At 53.0% G+C, this 12,467-nt stretch overlaps 1 protein-coding gene across 1 annotated transcript; it reads left to right on the forward strand.

The window, feature by feature from the left end:
• The first annotated feature begins 80 nt into the window (after window positions 1-80).
• On the forward strand, window positions 81-12,214 carry UBE2S (ubiquitin conjugating enzyme E2 S). Its single transcript, XM_038753207.1, has 4 exons — window positions 81-206; window positions 6,680-6,827; window positions 7,099-7,289; window positions 11,892-12,214. Exons 1-4 carry the CDS (start codon window positions 204-206, stop codon window positions 12,183-12,185), a joined length of 636 nt encoding a protein of 211 aa, XP_038609135.1. The 5' UTR covers window positions 81-203; the 3' UTR covers window positions 12,186-12,214.
• The last annotated feature ends 253 nt before the right edge of the window (window positions 12,215-12,467 follow it).

Below are 12,467 nucleotides of genomic sequence, written 5' to 3' on the forward strand. Positions count from 1 at the left end.
GGAGCCGGTGGGCGGGCAGCGGGGCTGGGCCTGGTGGGGGGGGTGGGAGGGAGAGGCGGAGCTGTCGTAGACTCCCCTCGCCTATTTCGTAGACCCCTCCTCGCACTTCCTCATCCCCTAAGGAGCGGGGGGTTGGGGCCAGCGCCCGAGGCTGCCCAGCCCCCCCATTCCCGAGGCGCCCCCCGCATCCCTGCCCGACCGACATGGTAAGGGAAGGCCGAGGGCTTGTCATGCAGTCCTATTTATTGAGCGCTTCCGGTGTGCAGAGCACTGGACTGGGCGCTTGCGGGCTTGTTTGAGGGCCTTGGAGCTGGATGTCCCTGGGGGTTGGGGGAAATGGACTGGGAGAGAAAGGGGGCCTGCAGTGGGGGTGGCTTGGTCACCATAGGGTCGCAGCCTTGTTTATTCATTCATTCAGTCGTATTTATTGGGCGCTTACAGTGTGCAGAGCACTGGACTAAGCGCTTGCAGGCTTGTTTGAAGGCCTTGGAGCTGGGTGTCCCCGGGGGTTGGGGGGAACCGGACTGGGAGGTGAAGGGGGCCTGCGTTGGGGGCGGCCTGGTCAACGGTGGGTCCCAGCCTTGTTCATTCACTCATTTAATTGTATTTAATGAGCACTTCCGGTGTGCAGAGCACTGGACTAAGCGCTTGCGGGCTTGTTTGAGGGCCTTGGAGCTGGATGACCCCGGGGGTTGGGGGGAACCGGACTGGGAGGTGAAGGGGGCCTGTGTTGGGGGCGGCCTGGTCAACCTCGGGTCCCAGCCTTGTTCATTCACTCATTTAATTGTATTTAATGAGCACTTCCGGTGTGCAGAGCACTGGACTAAGCGCTTGCGGGCTTGTTTGAGGGCCTTGGAGCTGGGTGTCCCCGGGGGTTGGGGGGAACCGGACTGGGAGGTGAAGGGGGCCTGCGTTGGGGGCGGCCTGGTCAACGTTGGGTCCCAGCCTTGTTCATTCACTCATTTGATTGTATTTATTGAGCGCTTCCGATGTGCAGAGCACTGGACTAAGCGCTTGCGGGCTTGTTTGAGGGCCTTGGAGCGGGATGACCCCGGGGGTTGGGGGAACCGGACTGGGAGGTGAAGGGGGCCTGGGTTGGGGGCGGCCTGGTCAACGTTGGGTCCCAGCCTTGTTCATTCACTCATTTAATCGTATTTATTGAGCGCTTCCGGTGTGCAGAGCACTGGACTAAGCGCCTGCGGGCTTGTTTGAGGGCCTTGGAGCTGGATGTCCCCGGGGGTTGGGGGGAACCGGACTGGGAGGTGAAGGGGGCCTGCGTTGGGGGCGGCCTGGTCAACGTTGGGTCCCAGCCTTGTTCATTCACTCATTTGATTGTATTTATTGAGCGCTTCCGATGTGCAGAGCACTGGACTAAGCGCTTGCGGGCTTGTTTGAGGGCCTTGGAGCTGGATGACCCCGGGGGTTGGGGGAACCGGACTGGGAGGTGAAGGGGGCCTGCGTTGGGGGCGGCCTGGTCAACGTTGGGTCCCAGCCTTGTTCATTCACTCATTTAATCGTATTTATTGAGCGCTTCCGGTGTGCAGAGCACTGGACTAAGCGCCTGCGGGCTTGTTTGAGGGCCTTGGAGCTGGGTGTCCCCGGGGGTTGGGGGAACCGGACTGGGAGGGAAAGGGGGCCTGGGTTGGGGTCGGCCTGGTCAACGTTGGGTCCCAGCCTTGTTCATTCACTCATTTGATTGTATTTATTGAGCGCTTCCGGTGTACAGAGCACTGGACTAAGCGCCTGCGGGCCTGTTTGAGGGCCTTGGAGCTGGGTGTCCCCGGGGTTTGGGGGAACCGGACTGGGAGGTGAAGGGGGCCTGCGTTGGGGGCGGCCTGGTCAACGTTGGGTCGCAACCTTGTTTATTCATTCATTCAGTCGTATTTATTGAGCGCTTCCGGTGTGCAGAGCACTGGACTAGGCGCTTGCGGGCCCATCCGCCAAGCACGCTCTCTTCCTCCCTTCAAGGCCCTGCTGAGAGCTCACCTCCTCCAGGAGGCCTTCCCAGACTGAGCCCCTTCCTTCCTCTCCCCCTCGTCCCCCTTTCCACCCCCCCCATCTTACCTTCTTCCCTTCCCCACAGCACCTGTATATATGTTTGTACATATTTATTACTCTACTTATTTATTTATTTATTTTACTTGTACATAGCTATTCTATTTATTTTATTTTGTTAGTATGTTTGGTTTTGTTCTCCGTCTCCCCCTTTTAGACTGTGAGCCCACTGTTTGGTAGGGACTGTCTCTATATGTTGCCAATTTGTACTTCCCAAGCGCTTAGTACAGTGCTCTGCACATAGTAAGCACTCAATAAATACGGTTGATTGATTGATTGTTTGAGGGCCTTGGAGCTGGACGGGGACGGGGCGTTGAATCTGGATGTCCCCGGGGGCTCCCGGAACTGGACCTGTATATATGTGTATATATATCTGTATATATGTTTGTACGTATTTATTACTGTATTTGTTTTACTTGTATATATCCGTTCTATTTTATTTTGTTAATTTGTTTTGTTCTGTCTCCCCCTTCTAGACTGAGAGCCCACTGTTGGGTAGGGACCATTTCTAGATGTTGCCAACTTGGACTTCCCAAGCTCTTAGTACAGTGCTGTGCACACAGTAAACGCTCAATAAATACGATTGATTGATTGATTGACTGGGAGGGAAAGGGGGCCTGCATTGGGGGCGGCCTGGTCAGTGTCGGGTCGCAGCCTTGTTCATTCATTGTTTCAGTCGGGTTTATTGAGCGCTTACTGTGTGCAGAGCACTGGACTAAACGCTTGCGGGCTTGTTTGAGGGCCTTGAAGCTGGATGTCCCCGGGAGTTGGGGGAACCGGATTGGAAGGTGAAGGGGGCCTGCATTGGGGGCGGCCTGATCAATGTTGGGGCGCAGCCTTGTTCATTCATTCATACAGTGGTATTTATTGAACGCTTCCGGTGTGCAGAGCACTGGACTAAGCGCTTGGGAAGTGCAAGTTGGCAACATATGGAGACGGGCCCTACCCAACAGCGGGCTCACAGTCTAGAAGGCCCGGGCTTCTAGGCTTGTTGGCTCGGGCCTGTTGAGTTTGGCTACTGGGAGCTGGGCTGGAGAAAGAATTTAGGGGGTGGGGTTTCAGGGGGAACCCCCCCCCCCCCCCCCCAGGGTGTGAGTCCAGATGTGCTGGGAAGGGGACATTGTGTTGATGGGGGAAGGGGGGCCGGCTAGCTGCTCAGGACTGGGCCATTTTGCCTTTGACCCCTGTCTCCATGTTTGGTTTTGTTGTCTGTCTCCCCCCTCTAGGCTGTGAGCCCACTGTTGGGTAGGGACCGTCTCTAGATGTTGCCAACTTGGACTTCCCGAGTGCTTAGTACAGTGCTTTGCACACAGTAAGTGCTCAATAAATACAGTTGAATGAATGAATGAACTCTGGGCTGGCTCCCTCTCGCAGCCCCCAGGGTGGGGTAGGGACCGTCTCTATATGTTGCCAACTTGGACTTCCCAAGCGCTTAGTCCAGTGCTCTGTACACAGTAAGCGCTCAATAAATACGATTGAATGAATGAATGAATGAATGGTAGCTACTGCCGGGTTTGGGCCCACGGCCTCCTGATGACAGAAGAGGGGTTGGAGCCCTTCCCAAATCTTGATCTCTATCCCTTTGCCCCCCGCCTGTTGTTTGGGAGATTTCTGGGAACTGGCCCTTCCCGGGGAAGCCGGCCTGCTGAGGCCAAAGGGGTTTCCTGGGAGGGTGCCCCGCTCTCTCCCTTCCCCCCGAATCCCGCATCCACCGGGTGACTCAGGCTATGGGAGGCCTTAATAATAATGATGGCATTGATTAAGCGCTTACTATTTGCAAAGCACTGTCCAAAGCGCTGGGGAGTTTACAAGGTGATCAGGTTGTCCCACGTGGGGCTCACAGTCTTAATCCCCATTCTACAGATGAGGTAACTGAGGCACAGAGAAGTTGAGTGACTTGCCCAAAGTCACACATCTGATAGGCGGAGCGGGGATTTGAACCCATGACCTCTGACTCCAAAGCCCGGGCTCTTTCCACTGAGCCATGCTGCTTCTCAGGCCTTGGCCTGAGGAGGAACTCGTCTAGATTGTGAGCCCGCTATTGGGTAGGGACCGTCTCTATGTGTTGCCAACTTGTACTTCCCAAGCGCTTAGTACAGTGCTCTGCACACACAGTAAGCGCTCAAATACGATTGAATGAATGAATGAACTCTGGGCTGGCTCCCTCTCGCAGGGCCCTGGGGGTCGGAGAGCCAGGTGAGGGTAGGGACCATCTCTATATGTTGCCAACTTGTACTTCCCAAGGGCTTAGTACAGTGCTCTGCACGCACTAAGCGCTCAATAAATACAATTGAATGAATGAATGAACTCTGGGCTGGCTCCCTCTCGTAGCCCCCAGGGCCCTGGGGGTTGGAGAGCCAGGTGAGGGTAGGGACCGTCTCTATATGTTGCCAATTTGTACTTCCCAAGTGCTTAGTACAGTGCTGTGCACACACTAAGCGCTCAATAAATAAGCAGCGTAGCTCAGTAGAAAGAGCACGGGCTTTGGAGTCAGAAGTCATGGGTTCGAATCCCGACTCCGCCAATGTCTGCTGTGTGACCTTGGGCAAGTCACTTCACTTCTGTGCGCCTCAGTGACCTCATCTGTAAAATGGGGATTAAGACTGTGAGTCCCCGTGGGGCAACCTGATCACCTTGTAACTTCCCCAGCGCTTAGAACAGTGCTTTGCACATAGGAAGCGCTTAATAAATGCCATCATTATTATTATTAATAATAAATATGATTGAATGAACTCTGGGCTGGCTCCCTCTCGCAGCCCCCAGGGCCCTGAGAGCCAGGCGAGGGTAGGGACCGTCTCTATATGTTGCCAACTTGTACTTCCCAAGTGCTTAGTACAGTGCTCTGTATACAATAAGTGCTCAGTAAATATGATTGAATGAATGAATGGAAGAATGAACTCTGGGATGGCTCCTTCTCACAGCCCCCAGGGCCCTGGGAGTTGGAGAGCCAGGCGAGGTATAGATCATCTCTATACGTTGCCAACTTGTACTTCCCAAGCGCTTAGTACAGTGCTCTGCACACAGTAAGCGCTCAATAAATGCGAATGAATGGATGAAGGTCTAGGCGCTGAGGTAGAACGGGGGTACCGGGGATCCCCAAGGGAGGGGAAAGTGGGGTTTGGCCCTCCTCGGGTCTGGGGCTCTTGGAAGCCCTGGAGCAGTGGCTGTCAGCTCTGAAGCTCAATTACCTACTGAGAGCTCACCTCCTCCAAGAGGCCTTCCCAGACTGAGCCCCCTTTTCCCTCTCCTCCTTCCCACAGCACTTGTATATATATATATATTTGTACAGATTTATTACTCTATTTTACTTGTACGTATTTGCTATTCAATTTATTTTGTCAATGTTATACATAGAGCTTTAATTCTATTTATTCTGACTATTTTGACACCCATCTCCATGTTTTGTTGTCTGTCTCCCCCTTCTAGACTGTGAGCCTGTTGTCGGGTAGGGACCGTCTCTATATGTTGCCGACTTGTACTTCCCAAGCGCTTAGTACAGTGCTCTGCACACAGTAAGCGCTCGATAAATACGATTGAATAAGTGAATAAAGACCACTTCCCCAACCCCAACTGGCAGAGGAGCTGAGGCCAGGAAATCTGAGCACAGGGAGATGTCTCACCGGAGAGGGAGGAAGGAGGCAACTGGCCTGGGAGTGGTTGGCTGTGTTGGGGGGAGATAATAATAATAATAATAATAATAATAATAATAATGGCTTTTATTAAGCTCTTACTATGTGCAAAGCACTGTTCTAAGCGCTGGGAAGGATACTAGGTGATCAGGTTGTCCCAAGTGGGGCTCACAGCCTTCATCCCCATTTTCCAGATGAGGTAACTGAGGCCCAGAGAAGTGAAGTGACTTGCCCAAAGTCACACAGCTGACAAGTGGCAGAGCTGGGATTTGAACCCATGACCTCTGACTCCAAAGCCCGTGCTCTTTTCCACTGAGCCACACTGCTTCTCTATGAGTGCGAGCGTCTTAGCCTGGTAATGGTCTCCATAATAATAATAATCATGGCATTTATTAAGCACTTACTATGTGCAAAGCACTGTTCTAAGCGCCGGGGCGGTTACAAGGTGATCAGGTTGTCCTGTGGGGGACTCACAATCTGAATCCCCGTTTTACAGATGAGGGAACTGAGGCCCAGAGAAGTGACTTGCCCAAAGTGGCAGAGCCGGGATTTGAGCTCATGACCTCTGACTCCAAAGCCCGGGCTCTTTCCACTGAGCCACGCCGCTTCTCTATGAGTGCGAGCGTCTTGCCTTCCCTCTATCCATCCATCATCCATCAATCGTATTTATTGAGCACTTACTGTGTGCAGAGCACTGTACTAAGCGCTTGGGAAGCACAAGCTGGCAACATATAGAGACGGTCCCTACCCAACAGTGGGCTCACAGTCTAAAAGATGATTTGTGGGGTTGCACCCCTAGGCCGGCTCAGTGTTTTGGGGGTACAGATGACTAGCCCTACCAACCGTCTGCTGCACTGGGGAGCTGGGCCGAGTGGGCCTTGGGGAAGGGCTTGAGATCCTAATGCCTGGTCTCCCCTGCGTTGGGAAAGGAAGGGGGAGAGGGGCAGGGGGTCCAAACGCTGGCTGATCTGTTCCTCCCCCCTCCACCCCGCCAGAACTCCAACGTGGAGAACCTGCCTCCCCACATCATCCGCCTGGTGTACAAGGAGGTGACCACGCTGACGGCGGATCCCCCCGACGGCATTAAGGTTTTCCCCAACGAGGAGGATGTCACCGACCTGCAGGTCACCATCGAGGGACCAGGTGAGGGGAGCCCCGTGGAGGGGGGAGGCTCTCCGTGCCGTAGCGGGTCGGTAAATGATTTCGGTAATAGTGGAGACCCGAGGGGGTTGGAGAGGTCGGGGGGAACATAGGGGTGTTACGAGAGGGGCAGGTGGGGGGGCGAAGAAGAACCTGGGGGGGATTTAGATTGGGTCACTTAGGGCTTGAGGCGGTAGGAATGTGGGGGCAGGTGCCTGCCGTCCCCCTCCATCTCGGCGAGCCTGACCAGTGTTTTCCTTTGCCCCCTGCCCAGAGGGGACCCCGTACGCCGGTGGGCTGTTCCGTATGAAGCTGATCCTGGGCAAGGACTTCCCGGCCGCCCCCCCCAAGGGCTTCTTCCTTACAAAGATCTTCCACCCCAACGTGGGTGCCAATGGCGAAATCTGCGTCAACGTGCTCAAGCGCGACTGGAAGGCCGAGCTGGGGATCCGCCATGTCTTACTGGTGAGGATGGGGGTGGTTGGAGGAGGTGGTTGGTGGCGGGGGGGTGGAGGAGGAGGGCTGAGCATCCCCTGAAGGTCAGAGCTGTGTTGGGGGCAGATAGCCTGGTGGGGGTCTCCATGGTTTGAGTGCAGGTGTCTTGCCTTCCCTCTAGCAGATGAATTGTGGGGTTGCACCCCTTGGCAGGCTCAGTGCTTTTGGGGTACAGATCACTAGCCCTACCAACTCTCCACCTCACCCTAGCAGCCCAGATGGCAGGAGGTCCCCTTGAGTCAGGAATAGGGGAGACTGTCACACACCCTGGGTGGGAGTCCTCATTCTATAGATTCTGGGGGTCCCGAAGTCCCTCCAGCATCCCTTCCCTTCCTCTCTCCTTTTTTTCTGGCCGTCTGTCTTCCAAGTAATAACGCTGGTATATGTATTGAACTCCTCTGGGTACAGAGCCCTGTACTGAATGTCTGGAAAGGGTCAATAGAACATAGGGACCCATTTGCTACCCACAAGGAAGCTTAGAAGGAAGCTACAAGGAAGCTTCTCCCTTTTAGACTGTGAGCCCACTGTTGGGTAGGGACTGTCTCTAGATGTTGCCAACTTGTACTTCCCAAGCGCTTAGTACAGTGCTCTGCATACAGTAAGCACTCAATAAATACTATTGATTGATTACGTACCAACTCTTCCCTGGTATTTCATTCAGTCGTATTAAGTGCTTACTGTGTGCAGAGCACTGTACTAAGTGCTTGGAAAGTACAATTTGGCAACAGATAGAGACAATCCCTACCCAACAATGGGCTCATAGTCTAGAAGCGGGGAGACAGACAACAAAACAGGTAGACAGGCAACAAAGCAAGGACACAGTATTTGAGCACTTACTGTGTGCAAAGCACTCTTCTAAGCACTTGGGAGAGAACAGTGTAACAAAGACACATTCCCTACCCACAGTGACCTTTCCAGTGTACTTCTCTGTGCCTCAGTTCCCTCTTCTGTAAAATGGGGATTAAGACTGTGAGCCTCATGTGGGACAACCTGATCACCTTGTATCCCCCCTCCCAGCGCTTAGAATAGTGCTTTGTACATTGTAAGCGCTTAACAAATACCAAAATTATTATAGACACGAGCGTACAATCTAGTCTTTCCGCTCCTTTCCCTTCTGCCCCCGTCCATCCCCTGCTGTCCTGTCTATTGACAGTCCCGTTTCTCACACCCCCCTGTTCTCTCAGAATTGATTCCCTAAGAGTTGGAGTTCATAGAGTTGTTGGCATCCCTGTTCCCACTCCCCCCAACCAACCCAGCTGGAGGCCAAGTCGGAGGCCGAAAGGGCCATGAGAGGAGGAGGAGGAGGAGGAGGTGGTGGCACAAGATTAACTCTGTGAGCCTCCGCGGTGTCAGTTCCCTTACTAAAAGGATTGTTTCTTCTGGCTTTCAGCCTCTAAATTGGGATAACGAACCACAGGACCTTGTCGAGAGAGGTAGAGCAGAAACTGAGAACAACAGGAAGTTGAGGTTGGCATTCAAGGGCCTCTGCTGGCCTTCCCCCGCATTATACACAGTCAGTCGGGCAGTAACAGTATGAATCACGTGTACTGCGCTAGGTACAGAATCAAGCAATCGTATTTATTGAGCGCTTACTATGTGCAGAGCACTGTACTAAGCGCAGAATAACTAGAGAAGCATCGTGGCCTAGTGGATATAGAGCACAGGGGGCTCCAATCCCAGCTCTGCCTCTTGTCTGCTGTGTGACCTTGGGCAAGTCGCTTCACTTCTCTGTGCCTCAGTTCCCTCGTCTGTAAAACGGGGATTAAGACTGCGAGTCCTGGGTGGGACCAGGGACACAGGGCCAAACTGATTAGCTTGTCCGCTCCAGCACTTAGGACCGTGCCTGACAAGAGTAAGTGCTTCATAATAATAATAATAATGGTATTAAGCGCTATGTGCGAACCACTGTTCTAAGCGCTGGGGGGGATACAAGGGGATCAGGTTGTCCCACGTGGGGCTCACAGTCTTCATCCCCGTTTTACAGATGGGGGAACTGAGGCCCAGAAAAGTGATTTGCCCAAAGTCACACAGCTGAGAAGTGGCTGAGTGGGGATTAGAACCCATGACCTCTGACTCCCAAACGCGTGCTCTTTCCACTGAGCCACGCTGCATCTCTAAATACCATAAAAAATACCGTGCTTAAGTACCATAAAAAAAAAAATCAGACAATCTCTGCCCCTCATGGGGCTCACAATCTGAGAAGACAGTTGTTTTCTCACCAATTAACCTGAACCTCGGTTCCCTCTTCGGTAAAGTGACTTCCCTAAAGTCACACAGGAGGCCTGTATCTGAGCAGGGATTATAAAACCCCTGCCCTCTCAACTTCCGGACCATGCTTTTTTTCCCTGGAGCCTTGGGACCATCCCGAGGTAAATCGGTGGTATTTATTGAGCACAGTGCTGAGCTTTTGGGAGAATACAACAAAGTTGGGAGACATAATCTCTGCCCTCAGTGCTGAGCTCTTGGAAGAATACAACAAAGTTGGGAGACATAATCTCTGCCATCAAGGAGTTTACACGCTGTAAACTGTCATTTATTCATTCAATCGTATTTATTGAGTGCTTACTGTGTGCAGAGCACTGGACTAAGCGCTTGGGAAGTAGAAGTTGGCAACATATAGACGGTCCCTACCCAACAGCGGGCTCACGGTCTAGAAGGGGGAGACAGAAATCAAAACATATTAACAAAATAAAATAAATAGAATAAATATGTACAAGTAAAATAGAGTAATAAATACGTACAAACATATTTACTGGTGCTGTGGGGAGGGGAAGGAGGTAAGAGAGGGAGAGGAAGGAGGCAGCTAGGTGTCATGGCCACCTGTCTGAAATGGGGACTGTTTGGAATTGGGGGACCAGCTGGGTTTGCCTGGAGCTGAGTCCTGGGTGGCGGGAGAGGTGGACGTCACAACCCTGCTAGGCGAGCTCTGGCCTGGTCTCTGGCATTCATTCATTCAGTCGTATTTATTATAATCATCAATCGTATTGAGCGCTTACTGTGTGCAGAGCACTGTACTAAGCGCTTGGGAAGTACAAGTTGGCAACATCTAGAGACAGTCCCTACCCAACAGTGGGCTCACAGTCTAAAAGGGGGAGACAGAGAACAAAACCAAACATACTAACAAAATAAAATAAATAGAATAGATATGTACAAGTAAAGTAAATAAATAAATAGAGTAATTAATATGTACAAACATATATACATATATACAGGTGCTGTGGGGAAGAGAAGGAGGTAAGATGGTGGGGTGGAGAGGGGGACGAGGGGGAGAGGAAGGGGGGGCTTACTGTGTGCAGAGCACTGGACTAAGCACTTGGGAAGTACAAGTCGGCAACATACAGAGACGGTCCCTACCCAACAACGGGCTCACAGTCTAGAAGAGGGGGACAGACAACAAAACGAAACGTGGACAGGTGTCAAGTCGTCACCTACCTTACCTCCCTTCTTTCCTTCTCCAGCCCAGCCCGCACCCTCCGCTCCTCTGCCACCAACCTCCTCACCGGGCCTCGTTCTGGCCTGTCCCGCCGTCGACCCCCGGCCCAAGTCCTCCCCCTGGCCTGGAATGCCCTCCCTCTGCCCATCCGCCAAGCTAGCTCTCTGGCATGGTTGGATGGGGGTGCCCCCCACCCCCCTAGGCTTTAGTGCTTGGCACACAGTGAGCATTGAACAAATACCATGATAATGGTATATTAGAGGCTTCTCTGAGAAGCCACATGGCTGTAGTGCTAAGTGGAAGGAACCCAGGCCTTGGGTTCTAATCCCAGCTCTGCCACATGACCAGGCAAGTCACTCATCATCATCAATCGTATTTATTGAGCGCTTACTATGTGCACTCTGCCTCAGTTCCCTTGGCCAAATGATTCACTCTCTGTTCTGCCTGCTATTTAGACTGTGAGCCTGGAATGCCCTCCCTCTGCCCATCCGCCAAGCACGCTCTCTTCCTCCCTTTAAGGCCCTGCTGAGAGCTTACCTCTTCCAGGAGGCCTTCCCAGACTGAGCCCCTTCCTTCCTCTCCCCCTTGCCCCCCTCTCTATCCCCCCATCTTACCTCCTTCCCTTCCCCACAGCACCTGTATATATGTCTGTACATATCTATTACTCTATTTTACTTGTACATATCTATTCTATTTTATTCTGTTAGTATGTTTGGTTTTGTTCTCTGTCTCCCCCTTTTAGACTGTGAGCCCACTGTTGGGGAGGGACTGTCTCTATATGTTGCCATCTTGTACTTCCCAAGCGCTTAGTCCAGTGCTCGGCACACAGTAAGCGCTCAATAAATACGATTGATTGATTGTGAGCCCCAGGTGGGACCTGGTGATTGTGTGTCTGCCCCAGTGTTCAGTACGGGGCTTGGGACCGTATATGTTGAAAAGCCATCCTGTGGTGCTGCTGATAGTAATAATAATAATTGGGGTATCGATTAAGTACCTCCTGCATGTGTGTACCATACGCTGGGGTGAATCCAAATCTGACTCAGTTCCTGCCCCTTGTCGGGGTTGAGTAGGAGGGGGGTTGGATGGCTCAATCCTCCCTGACTTGGGAATGCTGTCCTCGTTTCTCCTCCCCCCCGCAGACCATCAAGTGCCTGCTGATCCACCCCAACCCAGAGAGCGCCCTGAATGAGGAGGCTGGCCGTCTGTTGCTGGACAACTACGAAGAGTACGCGGCCCGGGCCCGCCTCCTCACGGAGATCCATGGCGGGGCCGGGGCCCGGGGGCCACAGGGGGAAGGGGACGGGGTGGAGCCGGGCTCCTCGGGGGCCAGCGGGGCCGACGGGCCCGTGGCCAAGAAGCACGCCGGGGAGCGGGACAAGAAGCTGGCGGCCAAGAAGAAGACTGACAAGAAGCGGGCGCTGCGGAGGCTGTAGTGGGGGCCGGCGGGGGCGTTTTTCACTCTAAGTTATTTAAATTATGGGCCGGGGGGCGGGGGGGAGGGGGGTTTTCTAAAATAAAGTTGGAAAAGGCAGTGGCTGGCCTGACTGATTAGGGGTGGGGAGAGGAATAGAGGGTAAGGCAGCTGGGTAGACCTGAGGCTAGAGAGGGAGACAGAAAATACTATAAATAAATAAGTTACAGCTATGTAGGAGGGAGAACCACCGGGCTGAAAGAGCAGGGAGATAAGTCTTCAGTCCAGCAATGGATTTTTGAGT

This window comes from Tachyglossus aculeatus, chromosome 10, assembly GCF_015852505.1.
Source record: "Tachyglossus aculeatus isolate mTacAcu1 chromosome 10, mTacAcu1.pri, whole genome shotgun sequence".
NCBI lineage: Eukaryota > Metazoa > Chordata > Mammalia > Monotremata > Tachyglossidae > Tachyglossus > Tachyglossus aculeatus.

Coding starts and splice junctions, on each gene's coding strand:
- UBE2S (XM_038753207.1), top strand. Junction 6,828..7,098: donor GGTCACCATCGAGGGACCAG/GTGAGGGGAGCC, acceptor CCCCCTGCCCAG/AGGGGACCCCGTACGCCGGT. Junction 7,290..11,891: donor GGATCCGCCATGTCTTACTG/GTGAGGATGGGG, acceptor TCCCCCCCGCAG/ACCATCAAGTGCCTGCTGAT.